The sequence below is a fragment of the Puntigrus tetrazona genome, chromosome 2 (assembly GCF_018831695.1).
Source record: "Puntigrus tetrazona isolate hp1 chromosome 2, ASM1883169v1, whole genome shotgun sequence".
Classification (NCBI taxonomy): domain Eukaryota; kingdom Metazoa; phylum Chordata; class Actinopteri; order Cypriniformes; family Cyprinidae; genus Puntigrus; species Puntigrus tetrazona.
The window spans coordinates 16700573-16720422 of record NC_056700.1 but is presented as its reverse complement, the minus strand read 5'-3'; the positions used below and the strand labels follow the sequence as shown (position 1 = coordinate 16720422).

Below are 19850 nucleotides of genomic sequence, written 5' to 3'. Positions count from 1 at the left end.
TTACTTTGACTCTCTTTATGATATTTGTACAACATAACTCCCAAATGATACAAACGTAACAATGCTATTCAGATGAATTTAATGCAAAAAGAACCAAATCAGCTGCATGTTCGCATCGATTGTTTCTTATTTGGTTAGATTTGATAAGGTCCTTATTTCTAAAACAAATGATCAGAAACACAAAAACAAAGTATTTCATGTTTCAAATTCAAATTTCATGTCACATACACGTACAAAAATGGTACGACATGCAGTGAAATGCTTTTTACATATATATATAAAGAGTCCATTGTTGGGATGGCTGAGGTCTTCCACGATCTTCCTGGCTCTGGTACAGCACCGCTTGTTGTAGATGTGCTGCAGCACAGGGAGCTCAGTGCGGACGGTGCGCTCATCTGACCGCACCACCCTCTGAAGAGCTCGCCTGTCCTGCATGGTGCTGTTCCCGAACCAGGAGGTGATGTTTCCCGTCAGGACACTCTCGATGGTGCAGGTGTAAAAGTTCCTGAGCACCTGAGATGTGAGTCTGAAGTCCCTTAAGCGCCTCAGATGGCATAGACGCTGCCGGGCCTTCTTCACCAGGGTGTTGATGCATTTACACACCGATGCATTTTCTTGTCTTATGAAATATATTATACCCTTCAAAAAACGTAACCTTGTGAAAGAAGCGGATAATGTACAGTCGTACAGTTACAAATACACAGGTGCTAGATGCTGCAAACGCTTGCAGTAGAACACCTGGATTGGTAATGTGAGATTGCCAATTAAAAATGTATGGTAAGAGCGCATAAATTATAAAACGTTCAAAAGTAAAACAGTTTAAAGAAAAAATAATTCAAAACCTCATACTGATTGCAGAAATTTTACATTGTATAAATATTAATATATCAACTGATATTACAATCACGCAAATAGACAATGTGTGGTTGAGTTATGGTGTTGTGTCAATCGCTGTCAGGCCGTGAATCAGGGTCCGGTCACACTGAACTAACATAAATAGACATAAATTCGAGTTTTTGTAGAGGCTCATCACAGACTGACTCAACGTGCTCCCAAGTACACACTGAAACACTCTTTGGCAAAAACGGTTCAATAGAGTTTGCATCAAGGAGAGAGATGATAAGGCATCTGGCATATGTGGTAAGCAGATCTACAACCACTCTGGTTTCCTGTCAGGAAATGGGTGAGGAGCTAAGAGGTGTTCTAAGAACAACAGCATCCCCTTCCATTTCTAGACAGCATCAAGCTCACAGTTCATTCCTCTGTGATTTACAGTAAACCCCATTCCCCCTCAACAAAGTCAATTTTGCACCAATTTAAAATTGGTGATTATCTGTATGGTGGCATAATAAAAAAAAGAAACAAATGCTAACGCTGACAAAAAAGGGTCGAATTTGTCCATATGAACTAAAACAATTGACAAAGATTATTTTAAGATTATCTTTTAAATTATTGGGTTCCACATACAGTAATATTGGTTTATACACAACTCAAATGACCAAAAAAAAAAAAAAAAAAAAAAAAAAAGTAAAAGTAGTTTGTTACTGTTAATTCATAACTAATTTATTAAAAAGGTAGATTTGTGCATTTTCATGACATTAAAATGATTGGAATTCACAGTGGTGTATCTCGGTAATGTGTTAATTACAGAGAACCGCATTTTTCGAATCCGCAGATTTAGAAACTGATATTTCAAGGTAAAAAAAGTATGTTATGGAGATATATAGGACAATTAAATAATAAGCTATAAAAATAAAGCAATGTCTAAATATAGTAGGCTATAAAGTCCCAAAAAGCTGTCTATAAGTATTAAATGTACAGAGTAAAATATTTATATGGCTGTTGCATTAGTAGCAAAGTGTAGAAATTTCCAGAATGCAATGTGCTCTGAACAGAGATTTTCTTAAGCCAGAAATGAAGCAATGATCAATGCAGGATGTTTATACTGAGCATTTAACGGCTTCAGCAAAGGTCTCACGGCATAACGGCAGCCGTTCAAATGCATGACCTTGTAATCATGGCGCACCAAAGGTCATTGCACACTGAAATTTACATCAGAATTTCTCATGTAAAAAATAAATAAACACGGCCTCATGCAGTGTCAGTCACGTTTACACACTGCCTCCGAAACCTTCGTCCGCCACAAAAATGTATTTTTTTCTGCATTTTAATAGGAAAGGATGACGAACATGAAAATACAGACAAAATGCATTCGCCCTCAGCGTGCAACAACCTTAAGTCGCCAGTGTCCCCCACATCATGAGCAACGGAAAGGTAGAATGAGAAAGTGTGATGCACAGAAAAGACTCAAGTCTGCATATGAGGACATGGTTTATTTTATTAAAGGCATAGCTGATTCCAGCGTTTACAAGTGTCCACAAAGAGACAAGAACACAATAAATCAAGCCCATTATAGAAGGAGATATCCTCACCCCCAACTATTCCCTGACAAAATCCTCTAAAAAATAAAACAAAAAACCAACTTGACTGGATATCTCCCTCATCCAAAATACAAGGCATTCTGAAAGATGGATTTCATGCAGAATCAGTGGCAGACTAGAATTTAGGGTCGGGACAAAACTTTCGTAGTGGTAAATTGAATGTAAAAAGCTTGCTGTTATATTTTCTTTTAGCTTCACTATTGGAATGTAATGTTACGGCCCAGAGGCGCAAGGCTGTTGTCCTGTGATCAGCATTGTAATGTACATCACTACAGAAGCCACAGTTAAAAGATGGATACTGGACAACAGGGAAAAAAAAAAATCCACATTTACAATGCAGGGTATTGAAAAAAGCACATTCACACAAGACTGTGCACCACAAGTCCATCCAAAACAAAAGAATGTTAGGCGTCCACAGCAACCAATCAGAGCGCAGGCTTCTGAAACTCCTTGCTGAACGATTCTAAAGGAAAACAAATGATGACCAAAATGGGGCACGCGGCTCCCACTGAAAAGTTTTTTTCGTCTGCAATTGATATTTTTGACCTAAATCAACTTCGAGGTTCCATTTAATTATTTATTCCTCTATTTTTAATACAATTTTAAATGCAACAAGAGAAGCACAATCACACGGCAAATAGACACATCATTTAAAGTTTGTCTTTAATAAAATGTTCTCTACTCAAAAATAAAAACACGCTTTATTCTCATACAAGAGAGTACGTCTTTCATATAACCTTTGCCGAACAAAAACATCTTACGTAACCAGGAAGAAATAACCATTGTGAACGCTTTATAGATATTTCGGCCTATCCAACACAAACCCCTGGCCCCAGAACATCTCTACCGAACAGTGGCACCCACACAAGGTCTCGAAGGCCTACTCAGTGCTATATCCTCTACTGAAAAGAGACGTTACGTTTTCAAAACAATATTTGCTTTTGATTTCGAAGAAAAAAAAACAAACGGGCTGCAAACAGGGACGTCTACGGTGACCCTTTAGTAGCTTTAGAAACATGGCCACGTGACGCTAACCCGAGGCAACCGATGATACACGTTACAAGATTTCCGAACGAAGCAGTAATCGGGCTTGACGCTCTTCCTCAGAGACGACTTTTTAGTGCTAAGCGTAACGGGAGCTGAAGCGCCCTTTCGGAGGTACGTTATTCCGCGGAGGGGGAGGGGTTTTCAACCGAGTACAGCGGCTGCGGAGATTTGTACCCGAAAGGAAAACAACTCGGTGGCTGCGAGGTTGCTGTGGGAAAACGGGCTTCCTCGGGTTCGCATTCCTTTTCCGGCGAGCTAACAGCGCCACAGCTAGACCCGTACGCCTCATCCCTACAGTGCCGACCGTGATCGCGATGCTAACGATTCCTTAAAACAAAAATAGAGAAAGAACAACAAAAGGAAGAGAGAAAACACAGACCAGGCACAAAGAGAGCTGATAAAACTATTAATAAAAAGGCAGAACATGAACAAAAGAAGCCGTTATGCGTTAAGCTAGAGAATAAAGAAATGAGGAGAGGAGGGAGGAAGGGGGAGGCACACATTTATAGCGAATGAACTCCCCCGTTAGCAGTAAACTATTGAACATATTTACCGAATAATATTTCAGAGAGCTAAAACTGCTACAGAACAAGTCACAAAATACAGTATTGTTAATAATTGCAGTCTCTATTGCAGCTAATGATACTACATCCTACATCTAAAGTCTAACCCCCAACTCCGCTTGATACTGATTGAGCTATAATGTCGCTATGAGCTTCATAATGGTTCAAACTTTAGAGACGTTCCCTGTCCCGTTCTGTGAACTCTTCTTACAAATCAACAGACTGTACATGACAACACCATGATCCATGCCTGTGTCAATCTAAGTCCTAATACCCGAGCACGTTCTCTAGAAGCGCACGTTCACGCTGTTCGCGTCATCCTTCATTCATTCGATTTTTTTTTTTAACGCACTGTTTTTTTTTTATGCTGAACACAGCGACACGAATCCCTCTGAGAAAATGAATCCAGACTTGGAATAAAACACAAAACCAGTCCTCCTTTCTTTTTTTTTTGTCCCTCGTTACGCCACGTCTGCCATCAATAAACATCCCTTTTCTGACACGCGCGCGCACCCATAACTCCTTAACGTGCGGCGCGTGCCGGTCACACAGAACGATTTAAGCAGGTGGCATGAGGGTGTCTAGTCCAGAGTCTTAAGTCCAGATGAGACAGGAGAATGACCTTTGACCCCCAGAGGAAGCGAGGTGGCAATCAGAGGGAGTTTGTCCCCCCCTCAGAGTCAGTGTTCTGCAGCGGCTACGTGCTGAGCAGCGTGACAGGTCAGGTGCTTGCACGCCCTCACAGGGAGAGAGACAGACAGAGTGAGTGAGAGAGGAGATAGAGGAGAGGAGAGGGCTGCACGTCCCTCGTCGGTCAGGCGAGCGGTTCGTTTTGAGCCTGTCGCTTCACATCGTTCGCCGTCTCCAGCCTCCGCGCGCAGGTAATGCCGGAAATTTCCGATTGGAGCTTGTGGTGTTTCACCTCTTCTGTTGTATCATGTTTCACACAAGTGCGTCTTCCCGTGGACTCTCAGTGTGGCGGGTTCATGTTGCCGTGGCCGCGCTGCTGCTTCTGTTTCTGCTGCATCAGGAGCTGCTCCAGAGCAGATGGACCGGGCTGCATCATGGAGCTCGACCAGATTGACTGTGGAAAGAGGAGCAGAAGAAAGCGAACGCAAAGATAGTGATTAGAGCGACAACTTGTCGGGAAGCCGTTGGGAATTTGGAGAAAAATTGCGCAACACTGAAATGTTGAAAACAACATCATGTGGTGCTACCTTGAAACTGTCCAGGAGGACGGTGGAGGAGTCCTCCATTGGCATGTCCTGGGCCGCCCAGCTGTTGGTTGGTGCCCCCTGGTGCCAGCTGTTGGCATCTGGCACAGAGGAGGAAGAGGCAGACGGCAGGTAGTCCAACCCAAAGCCGCTCACGCCTGAAGACAGTCATAAAGAAACTAAGCACCAACTTTGCAGTCTGACACAAAAGAAATAGTTCACTCAAAAATTTTAATTGCCATCATTTACTCACCCTCGTTTTTTTCTAGATATCTTTGTGTTCAAAGAAAGTCATAAAGATTTGTAACTTACTCGAGGGTGAGAAAATTATGACAATTTTGAATTTTGGGTGAGCTTTTCAGCCAGCGTTAATAATAAAACTTGACCAATAAAAGAGACACAGTATTGGAATTACCAGCCTTACCAGTTTTATCAGCCTTCCAGCGATCTGTTCCTCTGCGGTCTCTGCTGTCGGGCGTCCCGATAGGGCCGAAGTTGGAGATGGGTAGGGAGCTGTGGCTGTGGGTGGGTGGGGATGAAGGAAGGCTGCTTGGGTTGGAAGAGTGAGGGGACTGACTGGCTGGTGTAGAGTGATCTATAACAACAGATAGGCACAGATTATTAAAAAAACCCATGCTGCTAGTTCACCTTTACAATCTAAAATAATGACTATGAACTAAATCATCATTATATGATATCTATAAAATCACAACATGGTACCTGAGCTAGCAGGAAGGGAGGGGGACCATGGAGTTCCTTCGAACAGGGAGTACAGTGAAGGCTCCTGGTGCATCATGGGTATGTCTGGCTTAGACGCAGGTGCCATATTTTTACCATAGGCCTCGCTGAAAATGCTGTTGTTCTGGTAGGAGCTCTCCTGTAAACAACAAAAACATCAATATTTCATTAAAGCACATACGTAACAGGCCTTTTTGCAACTATAGTAAATAGATATGGCGGTGAATGGGTATAAAAAAGGGAGAATGTATCAGGAAATGTTATGCGTTTACCACTCAGTTCAATTATAATTCCAGCCCAGCAAACAAAATCTGGTTATGTTTTGAATGAAAACACTGCCACCTGGTGACTTTAGTTCTAACTTACATTATAGATCAAAAGAGAGCAAAGCAGCTTTACCTGAATGGAAAATCGGGGGAGAAGAGAGGACTGGCCAATCACATCAGCTCCACTGTCTAGTCGTGACTGATTTGGCAACTACAGAAGAAGAGAAGCACAAAAGATGAGAACTCTACAATAGACATGCATCTTAAAACAGATCGGTCATTTCTAGCAGACCACAGTGCTAGGAAATATTATATTTTCAGACAGCCAACCATTATTACAACAAATATAAGATACACTACATATCGTACAAGGTCTAGCATTGGACAGCAATTAGACAGAATCCGGTGATTTTTATTATCATATTAAACAAAAATACCAAGATGTTAATATTTAAAATATGAACCCCCTCTTTCAATATGATTTAAAAAGTATTTCAGGATGCACCTCATAAAGTTACATGTGTCCCAAGCATGTCTTGCTCCTTAGTTTCAATGAATTGTCTTACTCAAATATGTGGAAAATGGTAGTAATTATTGAGTAGGAGTGTCCTCCTTTGTGCACAGGAACCAGATTTGTTTTTTTAAATCCACAGGAGCCTATATGAAATCTTAATATTCACTCCAGCCTGACAACATGATAGGAGGAGAACTACATACAAACATGTTCCTTCCAGGAGCAGAATTAAGAGGGCCAGCCAAGGCCTGGTAGAAATCATGAGGTTTAGTAAAGAGCAATTCCTCCTCCTCCTCAAAGTCCGCCAGAGTCTTTAACAGGTCTGGGGGCAGAAGAGGGGAGCTCTTGTTGTCCTAGTGAGAGACGAGGCACAAAGGGGAAGGAAGGAGAGAGGGAGAGAAGAAAGAAAAAGGGATGAGAGAAACAGGATGTAAGAAAATAGGAAGCGGCCTGTCATAGCTATCTGAGAGAAAAACAGCAGCTTGTGAAGATCAGTGTGAGATTCTCAACCTGACTTCTGTTCATCGTCTATGAAGCGGTTTGATTAACTCAAATGGAAATTAGTGTTTCAGACAACACATTATAGAATGCTTCATGGCAGTTAAAGGTGGAAATGTGAAAGAAGAGATGAAAAATTAGAAGGCATGCACATCTCAACAACTGCTGAGATCAAGTTTCCATAAAACCCAAACGTGGCTGCAAATGATACCCAGCTTATTCCGGAAACCCAAGATAATCAGAGTCATAACAGATATTGTACAGACGCACAGGTCTGGAGAAACAAAAAGCAAATGGAAGGAATTGACTGCAAATAAGAGCCGTCCATAAAGGAATGCTTGCTTACTGTTTAGGGATCACTGCACCAAGCAGCACACTATTAATAAATAATGTGAACAGATTATGAAACAAATGTTTACAACATTTATAAACTATTTCATGCTTGATGTTGTGTTTTTCATTTATGAATAATTTAAGTAATTTGGAAATATTTTATCGATATAAACATGTTTCATCCAAATGTGTTTATTATTATTATTATTATTAAATATTATTTTAACATTAAGGAATTTTTGAGCAACAAATCAGCATAATAAAAGATTTCTGAAAAAAAAAAAGAGTCGATACTGAAGACTTGAGTAATGGTAGCAGAAAATTAATTTTTGCTATCATAGAAATAAATTACATTTTAATATACATTAAAATAGAAAAGCTATCATACCATCATAAAATGAAAATCCTAAAAGCACCACTCATTCTGTCTGCTTAAACCTTTGCCATTGACTGATCGTTTTTATCTGCCTCAACATTTTTTCCCAAAATCCAATCTGCAGTCGGTCAACCAAGTTCCCAGCCAGCATTTTTTCCTGACACTTGGGTGTGCATCACAACACAGAAGTGATGTTCTGTCACTACTTACACTTTCACAATATTACTGTACTGATCAAATAATTGCAACCTTGAAGACCATGAGGGACTTTAAAAAACAAAACAAACAAAATCTCAATGGGAGCACGTACAAATGCATACATGAATGAATGCATGCATGAATTAATTAAATATAACTGTAATATTTATAAGATTCATTTTTCTATTGTTTTCTCATATTTTCTATACACAGTATGCAGAGTAATACAGTAATATAGAGTAAAGGTCATTGCACAATGAGTCCAAAATGTTTGTTGAAAAACAAGTGACCTCACACTGTGTTAATCAAGTTTACACACTGCCTCAGAAACTTTCATCGGTCATAAAAAAAAGGAAAACTAAAAAAAGAATTTGGAATGGATTTCCATTTTGAGAGGCGTTTTGTCAATTCAGAGCCACCGTACATGTGAACTTCAAAATCCAGAATGCTGATTGTCAAGTTCATCCACTTTGTCTCGCAGCTTAAAGCACTGTAAAGATCCTTGTACACAGAAATTTATGTTCTTTTCCACATGTGGCTCTAGCATCAATAAAGCATCAACCTGAGCCACCGACATCCTGAAATCAATTTTGAATCGCCTGTGATTATCTCAATGCTCCGGAGGGGAAAATTCTCATTCTTGTCTATATCTCAGGATCGCATGGAGCCAACATGTCTTTTTTTTCTCTTTCCAAGAAGCAACAGGACAACAAAATCATCCTCACTGCATGAAAACACCATTTAGTACCGTTTTGAGAATTTTTGTGAACAGATTAATTAATACACATCGGAATCAATGTGCAGGGTTTTTGTGGATAACCATCACAAAAAAACTGCTTATGAAAATTTTAGACTGTGTGCAATGACCTTAACAGTATAGTGTGCTATTATTACTTTATAGTAAGCCTAACACTAACATCTTAATCTAAAAGTTTTTAACATACATAAACTGTCTAAACAGAGAAGAAAGAATGCTAACTTCATATGGAGGGCCTCTGGGCATGTTCTCCTGGTCGGGGCAGAAGACTCCAGGCTGACGTTTGCCCATTCTGTCCCCCATTCCACTCCTGCCCTCTCCTCCCATGTGGTAAGAAGTCTCCCAATAGAAATCTTGCATTTTGACCTCCGGGAACTTCATTTTCTTGTCCATGCTGGGCTGAGGGGGCTGCATGCTCATGGGGTGTTCAAAGAGTTTCATTGGGTCCTGGGTGGGCATGTAGAAAGGCTGTTTGACTGGCATCTGCATGGGCATTTTCTGCATGGTGGGCTGAGTTTGGTGTTGATTCCACATTTGACCAGGCTGTTCAGCCACCTGCATGTAAGACTGCAAGGACATAATCAAAATGGAGAAAATAGAGAGGTTAGCCAACAAGGTCACAAAAACAAGTTTCTAAGTGGTCTCCATGGTAATCTGACTTGTCAAGGAAACAGGAGAGCAGATATTGAACCTCAGTACAACAAAAACCAATGAAATCAAAACAAAAAAGACACGGTTACTTTTTATCATGTAACACACCTTGCTTCAAACGAAAGCGCCACGTTACCTGTTGCATGCTGTGATGATGTGGTGGACTTTTTCCAAGCTGAGAGCTCTGCTTTGTGGGCGACTGCTGCTGTTGCTGTACTTGAAGCTGTACAGATTGTTGCAAGGCCTGTTGGGATGGCTGTGGAGGGGGAGGTTGTGTCTGCTGTGGCTGTGGAGGGCCTTGATTTAGAGCTCCAGGGCCCGAGGGCCTCTGCTGGCTATAGGGAATGTGTGAGGGTTTCCCTGTCTGCACTGGATTGGCAGATTGAGGGTGGGAAGCAGTCTGGAGGAAGGGTGCAGGTACGGATACACCTGTGGGGAAGGTGAAACCCGGGCTCATAGAGAATGCCACGGGAGGAGGGATCACATATGCTGGTGGGGGGAAACCTGGAGGAAAAGCACAAAAAAAGGAAGTAAGCACTGACCGAACAGCACGCGTCTTAATAATATTCATGTAGGAAAATTGTCTGAAGGTACCTGGTCTGCTGGGCAGAGGGGGGAAAGCTCCTGGGTGGTGGATTGGGATAAACTGTGAAGAGCATGTGGTTTGAGTCTGTGTGACTGGAGTCTTCCTCGCCTCAGACACTGGAGTCTTCCTCATCTCAGTCTGAGTCTTCACCTTGCAGCAAATCAAAGATGAGATCAGGAGGAGTTTACACATTTAAAAAAAGAATTACATCAAAATGAGAGTTTCCTTTGCAAGTCTCACCTGTTTCCCAGCATCTGCTGATTTATCATGACTGTTTTTCTTCACCTCGCTCTTTCTCTTGCCCTCTTTCTTCTGTTCATTCTTCCCTTGTATTCCATTTCCTTTATTAAATCCAGCTCTGTCCTTCCCTGCGTCCCTCTGGTGCTGGTTCCTGTTCTGTTCCCTACTCTGCTCTCGGGGTTTGATGTTCTCTTTGAAGGTGACCACAGGTCTCTCGCTGCCATCCAGCCCGCTGTTCTGGTTCTTTCCGGCCGACAGGACCGATTTTAGGCCCTGTGTGCTGTCGTTAGGTGTCTGCTCACCATTTGATGACTCCTGGAGGACAGGTGTGTCTTTTTCCTGTGGCTCTTCCACCACAATCTCAGGGATATCAGTGATAAAGAGCACAAGGCCATCACTTATGCGACACTGGATCAACCTGTTGGTGCCAAAAGTAAAAATTAAGTTTTTGGCCACAAAAATCAGAGGACCTTTTTGATACTAAATTTAAATAGAAGTGATACGCTTTTCAATATTTATTTCATTTTAAGTAGAAAATTTCTAAATTATTTACTTTAAAAAGCATGTTTTAAAACTAAGAGAAATAATTAAGGTGACAGACTTCAGGGAAGTCCAAAACAAGTCCAAGAAAGAATGAAATGAAAATGAAAGACAGACTCACTGCGGTTGGTTGTCAGCCACCCACTTGCCCAAGCTGATGAGTCTCTGGTGTCGGGCATGAATTAACAAGCTCTCTTTGCCAACCACGATACCCTGATGCCCTTTAGAGAAGTCCAGCATTCTGAAATCATTAAATAACAGCCTTCAAAATACAGATACAGCTTAAGTAGTCAGGTCTGTGTGAAAAGGAGTTAAAACAAGAACAGCAATCAATTAATCATAAAAGAATTACCGCAGAGCAGGCCGAAGGGCCAGAAAGCCTTGCAGTTCAAACTCCTCGGGCAGTGGAATCACTGTAAAACAATCAATCATGGCCATTAAGAAAAGGAAAAGAAACATTCGTGAGCAAAAAGCGTGTGATGCAGTGCTCACTACCTGATGAATTTGACACATCCTCCTCCTTAGGCTGAAAGCTGTTCAGAATGGACACCAGCCATGGCCAGATGCTGCGAGATGCCAAAGATGTGTCATTTTGACAAAAACCTCAAAATCTTGGCTCAGACAGAAGCATTTTAAAAGTCAAAAACAAACATGCTGTGCAATGGATTGTTGCTGGGATTATTCAAATTGTGGATTAAACAGACTAAATCACCAGCTTGAAACTAAAGTGAAAGCTACTTATTCTTACTACTGTCGCTTGTCCATGGCACTTTCATTAAACACGCTCGGTCGGAGCCTCAGCCAATCCAGAGACACTTTGATGGCAGGAAGAGGGCACTCTCCCATGATCTCCTCTCGGTTCTTATTCAGCAAAGCTCGGCTTAGCATCACGCCCAGGAAAGACACTAGGAAAAGACAATTACATTACATTACAACATTGCAGAAACTAAAGCTCCAGGTTTATTTGGAAGATTCATCACATTTTACTAAATTAAATTAGAATTAAAATTTTCTGAAAACCGTTCTAAGGCTGCAGTTAGAAATAGTCATGCCAAAATAAAACCAGTAAATGTGTGTAATATTGCAATATTGTTTCACACTTTACCAAGAGTAAATAATTCATTATGGGTTGTCAGGTTTCATGATTTTATATTTCTATATTTATTAAGTTTATAAATGTACAGTTAAAAATGGCACTACACTACAGCTCAAATATTTGGGTCAATTAAATTTGGTTAAAATTAATGATTACTTTTATTCAAGAATGCATTAAATTGAAATTAAAGTAATGTTTATGAAAGACTGGTATTTCAAATAAATGCTGGTGTTTTTAACTTTGTATTCATCAAAATTTATTTTACAAATATAAAGTGGCACAGCTGTTTCAAACATTGACAATTCAAAATGTTTGAGTAAAAAAATCTGCATATTAGAATGATTTCTAAAGGATCGTGTGCGTTAAGACTTTACAACTTTAAGACTTTTGAGTTTAAGCTTTACAACAGAGGGAAAAAAAATTACATTTTAAACAAAATAAAAAACCTTAAAAGGCATAGTTCACCCAAAAGTTTAAAATCATGGAATATTTTACTCACCCCCAAGACATCCTAGGTTTATATGACTTTTCTTTCAGACAAACACAAACTTTTTTTTGGTTCTTCCTAGCTTTGTAATGCATAGATAGCAGCCATTATTTTGAAGCTCCATATATCAGATATATCCATTTGTTTCATGATGGATATATGAAATTGATGGGTTTTTGTAACAAAAATATTTATAGTTTTCAAATTATAATGTAAATAACTGACTAAGTTGAGGCATACGTCAAGTCATAGGTCAGCCAAGAAGCCGGAACTCTGCACTCTCGTGAAAAAAAAAAAGGAAGTCAGTTACTTTCGTTACAATTTGAGCGCATGAGAGAACACTCTCTGACAGCAGAGGGAGCTGAACAGCTGAAACACAGCCGTTACCCCAGAAACCCTATAAAACAAAGGTTAACTTATCATATCCTACTGTAAAGTCATACCTATCTGTTCTTATAATTCTTTTTGCCCTTTAATCCGTAAAATTTTCATTGCATTGCTTTATTGCTTTATTTAAACATTCATATACTTTTTATAATAATAACCTGTTATGCTGCATTACGACACTTTCTTGCACATAAATTTCAATATTGTTATAATAGTATACCGTAATAAAAGCATTAGCAATTAATATGTTATGATTAATTGCTAATGCTTTTATTACGGTATACTGAAAGTGTCGTAATGCAGCATAACAGGTTTAATACGTTTTTTATTATAACAAAAGTATATGAACATTTATGAAAATGAAAAACTGATATGCCTACTAGAAATATATTTTTGTTACAAAAACCCACGCAACTTCTTCAGAGGACATGTGATAATTTTCATTTTTTGGGAGAACTCCTTTAAACTTTTGAGTGGTAGTGTTAATATTTTAAAATTACAAGTGGTTACGTGGTTAGCCCAAGATTTAATAAGATCGTGACATATGGTTATAACCAGTGAGATAAAGACATACTGAAGAGGCCGAGGAGTTGGATCCAGCTGATCTGCTCGTCCGAGCTGTAGCTGTGCTCATCTGCCTCATTGCTGAAGTCTCGGAGGTGGTGCAGTTCAAACAGGTTTATCACTGTGATATGGACCAGCTGCTGGGAGCTGAAGGCTTTCTGCAGAATCAGCCTCTGTGGAGCGAATTAGTAAAGAGAATAATGAGCATGCAAATCCAAACTAACAAAGACTAGATGAGACAAATCTGTCAAATAACCGCCACTTTAAGTTAATGGGGAAAAAAAATGACGTGAAGTGCTATAGCTGGTGATTTTGGACTTACCTGGAACTGCTCCTCTAATTTCTCTCTTAGGGTGTTCAACTTATCCAGGCTTTTGCAGAGATAAACATGGCCGTGGAACTTGATGAAGGCCTTGATAAAATCTGACACGCTCCATTTTGTTTTGACCTCATCGCGGCTGTAGGTTAAATACACAAGAGAATAAGCACTTGTTTCATATTTACATGAGCAAAATATTATGATCTTATAAATGTAAATATTCTGACTTCTCAAGGGCTTTGGAAAGAGCTTTCTGTAGGTTGGTGGAGGCAGCGGGAAAGGGGAATTTGACAGCGATGCTCCTGCAGTAGTAGAAGATTGTTGTGAGGTGGTCTCCTTTAGAGGAAGCCAGGATGGCCAGCTGATTGTATGGTTGACCTGAAAGCAGAATGGGAAGATTTCATTTCTAATTCATTTGTTTTCTGTGTTCAAATATCAGTTGTGTGAATGTAAAAAACTGATACTAACCATTTGAGGGAACAAGTTGAGCTGCATGTCTATAGTATGACTCAGCCTGGCTGGTTTGGTTCCGATAACGTGCTGTGGATTGCGAAAAATAAACCACAACCAATTAAACCCTCCCATGCATAGCACTCTCCAATTTCTATGCCTTTAAATATTTCATATTCATAAAAGCGGCAAAGCGGAGTTCTCCACAAACTAGCTACAAAAGTGGGCATACCAATATCTCCAAGATGAACAAGACAGTGCTGGCAGATGTAAGAACAGGAGCTGGGCTGGGGCTTCACTATGGCGCTGGTGCTGCTCTGTTTATTGCTGATGATGCCAAGCTGAGATGATTTCACACGGCAAGGCAAGTCCACATTAAACACCGTGCACAGCTCCTGCAATAACTAAGGACCAAAAAGAGACTTTTATTAAATATATACATACATAAAAAAAAAAAAAAAAAAATAAAAAAAAAAAAAAAAAAAAAACACTACAGTTATGCTATATAAGTTCATAAACAGAACATATCAGTAATGATTAAACGAGAATTGTTAATGATATTGCCAATATTCGCACAGCTGACAGAATGACCTGTTCAAGTTGTGCACAAAACAGACACTGATTTCGGGACCTTTGCTCCCATTTTCTCATCATTTTGATCTCTTTCTTGCTGTATATGAGCTGTGTTTAACAGGTTTGAGTCAGAGCTGCTGAGCAGCACAGATGAGGAAACTTTTTTTTTTCCCCACTAATACGCTGATGGGCATCATTTTAGTTTAATATGTGAGCATCACAGAAGATGTGATCACAAAACAATCAAGGAAAAAAGGCATTACATGCAAAGTCATAACATACACAGATACATACATGTATATATACATATACATATATACATATTTGGACATAAATGTGACCCTTTTAGTCACAGTCTGGAGGCCTGAAATTACAGCAGGAATTTTTTTATGGTCAACTAACAATTAGTCGACTATTAAGGGAAGACCTATTAAGTACCCTTAAATATTTACTCCAAAATATGATATAGACTACTGTCTGTGAATATTAAGCATCAAACATAACATTCAAATATGAATCCTGCATGTTTCATTTACCACTTGAAGTTCTTAAACCTTAAAAATGTTGATATTGCAAGTTTCTTGACTTTAGTTATCTAGACACGCTTTTAGAGAAATAAAATTAAGTTTAACCATTAAAAATAAAATAAACTGAATTTGGGGAAAAACTGATTTCCTAGGCCCTACCTCAACAAAGAACTGTGCATAACAACTGGTCACTTGACATCAAGCTTGTCTGTGGTTGTTTTAGCGTCAATCTGCTTAAAAATGGGCTCTGCACAACAAACGAAGCTTACTTGTGTGTAGAATCCACTAGCTGCCTCAAGAAACAGGGAGAGGTTGGCCTGCACTTCACTTCGGTTTGGGTTGGCCCTGTTCTTAGCTTGACTCTGTAGTGTGGTTATTTGATTCTTAAAAGCGTGGTTCCAGCTGAAACGAAAGCAAGATCAGCGTCAATCAGATATTTTCAACAAAATCAGACGCGTGCTAGTAAACGAAGGACGGTTGTTGCTTTTCTTACAGATCTTGTTCCACTTTCTTGTCCAGGGCGTACTCCAGGTCCGTAACCAGCATTTTCTGGTACAAGTCCTGAAGAGCCTGCCGTGATGTCCAGACCTCCGCGGCACCAAGCTTTGAATCTGCATGACACAAGGAGAGGAACATGTTAAACAGCTAATGCTGCAGCCGCACCGTATAATGTGACTAACTGTGTCTAACAGCGCCTTTCTGTTCATTTGGAGAAAGATCTGCACGTCTTAGTAACCACATTCAATGCCATGGTTACCAGAGTGACAGGGATAAGATGACAAATACGAAATACAGCAGACTCCAAGCAAGCTAATACATCAGATCAATAATTCTAATAATATGTGCAACTTTTAACCATTGAAGGTACATTATTAACATTTTAACGATGGCATACATTCGATAAACACTTCACAATACCATGCCAAGACAGTGAGAAATGTTTAAAGTCTTAAATTAAATAAACTAGCACATACCTGTCATGTCAGCCTTCAGGGCCTCTGCCTGCCTGCTCAAAATAAGAAATAAATATGTTAATGAGGAGATGATTAAAGAGAGAATCATTGGGCAAGGTCTGGTGAACATCTCTGAAATGAACAAAACAGCATTGCAGTTCACGAGCTTCATTCTTATATTCTCAAACCTGAGAACATTTTGTACCATATTTTTTTATTGGTCAAGCACATAGTTGAAATGCTGAGTGATGACAGACAGCGATTAACCAATTTAATGCCATTGGTTTAACTTACAACAAAAATGTTGCCAATCACACTATCTTTTTGGATATTTAGGTGGTCAATTACATATACATAAATTACATTTTAGGGCTCTTTTTTTTTTCCCCAGCAAAAACATTCTGCAAAATTCTGCCACTAGCAAACCATACACCAATGGAAAGCTTACTTATTTCGTCTTTTCAATGCTTCAAAATTTAGAAAGTATTGTTGTTAGCTAATGGAAGTTTTAGGAATTCAATGATCATTTTCCTCAGAACCGATCCGATCCTGAAAATCCTGAGTCTGACACTAGCACAGTGGTTTTTTTAACCAATGAAGAATTTCTATTATTCTGTGTGTTGACATGATCATCCTTCTTATGTTTGCTAAAAACAATCTGCTAAATATAGACAAGTTCATTTTAATGAAACATAAATTAAAAATATATAATAAATATATGACGACAATAATAATATTATTAATTGGTCACTGGATATTTGGCAGCAAAAGCTGCAGTACCTGATCAATGTATCCCTTTACAAAAACAAACGAAAAAAATCTATATGATCTTAATTTAACAGCTGAATTTATACAATGCAAAATATAACTGATTAGATTTAACCTTTCAGATGCTTGTAATACCATCCGCTGTTGCCCGCTGGTAACATTTTTTAACATAATCATCGGAATAATAAAAATGTTTACAATACCACAGAAAACATCACACAAAACAAAATGTTCTGGACACATTCTGTGACAATTCAGCACTGGACCAGTGGGGCGAGTGACAGTTTAATTAGCTGAAGAGTCTCTTAACATAGACTACAACTTGACTGTCAACTTTATAAAGTGGTCTCACTCATGCCAAACATTAGATCTACAGGTATGCGTGAACTGATGTTTTCAGAATTCTTATCAATAAAGTTATAATCTCACACATTATCCTTCATAATTCATTCAAATATGAGAATATTTGTTGCTTATGTTGTTCAGTTTCCCTTTTTTGTCTTTATGCCCAATTATGAAATAAATAATACACACACACACACACATATACACATATATATATATATATATATATATATATATATATATACACACATTATATATATATATATATATATATATATATATATATACACACACACACACATACATACCTTTTTAGCTCATTAATTCGAAATTAAATTGTTTTAATGTCTGCTATAATGTACAAAAGTGTTCGGAGTCAAATAAATATTTAAACTGTTGTTTTGTAATTGATTTCTTCTTTTAACTAGAAAGACAAAACAGTAAAAAGAACACATTTTGGCTATTTAATTTATGCAATGAAAAAAAACACGAGGAAAACGTTTTATTTCGGTGCATCTCCAATATTTTAACTACACAATCTTTTCAGTGAAACTTAAGAGGCGTTTCAAAATGCACCCGTCTAATGTTGTCGATATGGCTCTGACAATGTGTGTGGGAACGTACACTAAATGAACTTCACATCAATACAAGCAGAATGAAACCACACACCTGGATCAGATTGAATACTGTTAGCCAAGCTCTAGACGATGCTTCAGATTACATTAAAGCATAACAACATACAACTTTTCTGCTGTCTCTTATCCCCACGTCAGCAAGTACAAAACCAGAGTACTGAAGTCGTGTTCTCAGCTCACTGTCACTTGGAACTGATATATGCAATCTGTCTGTCATCACAGCACCATCATTCGATCACAACACAACCTTTCACGTTCAAATGGCCAGGATTTGTCATTACCAGACACTAAATTCATTTACAAACTCCCTCGATTCGTGACACACTGTTTCGAACCAAGGCAAAGTTACTGAGACATGTCAGATGCAAAAACAACGACTTGCATACCAGACATTCACAAAGATAAGGTCTCAAAACGTCTAAAGAAATATGCTGATTTTGTTCTGAATCTCAATGTTATCGGTCCAAATCGACGTGTGCAAACGTTACAGCTTAAAAAAGAAAACGATCGAGCGACTCGACTGAAACCAGGTTAAACACGCTTGGCAATCCAATAGAATAACATAACATTTATATAAACGGGTATTATACGAGTTCACTTTCACCAGTGGCTCATCGCTGTAATATATTATTCAACCTGAAATGAAAGGAAAAGGAAATATGTGTGCAGCAGATGCGCCACATATGAAGCCCTGACGTTTTCATATAAGTTTTACAGATGATTAGTCACTCGAAACCGTGTGTGACTAACGAAGCGAGCATGTGTAACTGGATTGTTTTCTGACCATCCAATGGTATGTTTGTAGCTAACGCGGGCTAACGTAGCACAGCACCTAGCATGCCCTCCCACAACAGCTGCCGTGCGTGCACGAATCATCGTTACATCAATAAAACGTCGCGATTTGCCCGACCGCGCGTCTATCAATCCTTTTTTGCAACATCTGCAGGGAAATGACAGCCACTTCTGTTTGTATTCAGTTTCGTGTCTCGTTTAGAGGCTAGCATGCTAACTAGCCTAGCGTCTAGCACTGACAGCCAACGCTAGTCGAACAACATTCCGATAAACCACATTAGGCCTCGGTGATAGAAATACACACTCGGTCGCCGACTCGAGCCTGGGAATCTCCGGTTTTACTCACCTTAAGTATTGGGCGCAGAGGTTCATCCTGTCGGATCGCCAGTCTTTTAGACAACGACAGGTTCACAAGCTAAATCTACTCCCGGCGCCATATTGTCCATCACATCGTCATTGGTAGAAAACGGTCCAGACGTACACACAGGAGCGCGCTGAACTACGTCACAGGCCCCGCCCCCTCGCTCACGTACTGTAATTACTTTTCATAAATATAGCTCATCCGAATCCAGACGGTGCATTGCCGCACGACTAAATACTTGAAAAAAGACTAATGGGTCCGTACAGCTTGACCTCTTAATCTATTGTTTTTGGTCTATAAAAGGGGTAGGTAAAATTCTACCACATCCAGTTCTCAAAAGTCTTGTGAGTTTTCTGGCCTTATTTAGTATATTAGTATAGCCCAGTTTGTGCTGATCACAGTGTACTTAGACAGTAGCACAAAAAAGCACAAATGTCAGGGCATGTCAAAACTTCTCCAGAGCCCCAAGATCCCCACAGACCCCAGAGAGTTAACGGTTCCCTCCTGGTTGAAAGAGCTGCCCGACTCAATTTCAGCTGCTGATTCTTTAGCCATCTTCAAGAAACAGCTAAAGACCTCTAACTCGAACACTCTTTATTCTAATTCGGATATATTTGGTCACTTGACTCTC

At 39.4% G+C, this 19850-nt stretch overlaps 1 protein-coding gene across 3 annotated transcripts; it reads right to left on the bottom strand.

Moving 5' to 3' along the window:
• Positions 1–2320: 2320 nt before the first annotated feature.
• On the bottom strand, positions 2321–19346 carry smg7 (SMG7 nonsense mediated mRNA decay factor). 3 transcript variants are annotated; one of them, XM_043258692.1, is made up of 23 exons: positions 19205–19346; positions 16340–16371; positions 15859–15976; positions 15635–15767; positions 14498–14669; positions 14284–14355; positions 14043–14193; positions 13819–13954; positions 13507–13669; positions 11711–11867; positions 11458–11528; positions 11315–11375; positions 11084–11203; positions 10423–10840; positions 10191–10332; positions 9733–10100; positions 9168–9512; positions 6987–7136; positions 6403–6480; positions 5986–6142; positions 5690–5860; positions 5269–5423; positions 2321–5135 (listed from the first exon to the last, which is right to left on the bottom strand). In XM_043258692.1, exons 1-23 carry the CDS (start codon positions 19228–19230, stop codon positions 5022–5024), a joined length of 3510 nt encoding a protein of 1169 aa, XP_043114627.1. In that variant the 5' UTR covers positions 19231–19346; the 3' UTR covers positions 2321–5021. The 3 variants fall into 3 exon arrangements, with proteins under 3 accessions (XP_043114627.1, XP_043114635.1, XP_043114645.1); XM_043258700.1 differs by having other exon boundaries at positions 10191–10326; XM_043258710.1 differs by lacking the exon at positions 6987–7136 and having other exon boundaries at positions 19205–19345.
• Positions 19347–19850: the final 504 nt, after the last annotated feature.

Bases quoted from the DNA above. Each gene is read 5' to 3' on its own strand.
- smg7 (XM_043258692.1), bottom strand. From the start codon at position 19,230: ATGAACCTCTGCGCCCAATACTTAAG. The intron at 6,143-6,402 runs GTAAAGCTGCTT...TGTTGTTTACAG, and splicing joins TCCCCCGATTTTCCATTCAG to GAGAGCTCCTACCAGAACAA. The intron at 5,136-5,268 runs GTAGCACCACAT...CTCTTTCCACAG, and splicing joins TCCTCCTGGACAGTTTCAAG to TCAATCTGGTCGAGCTCCAT.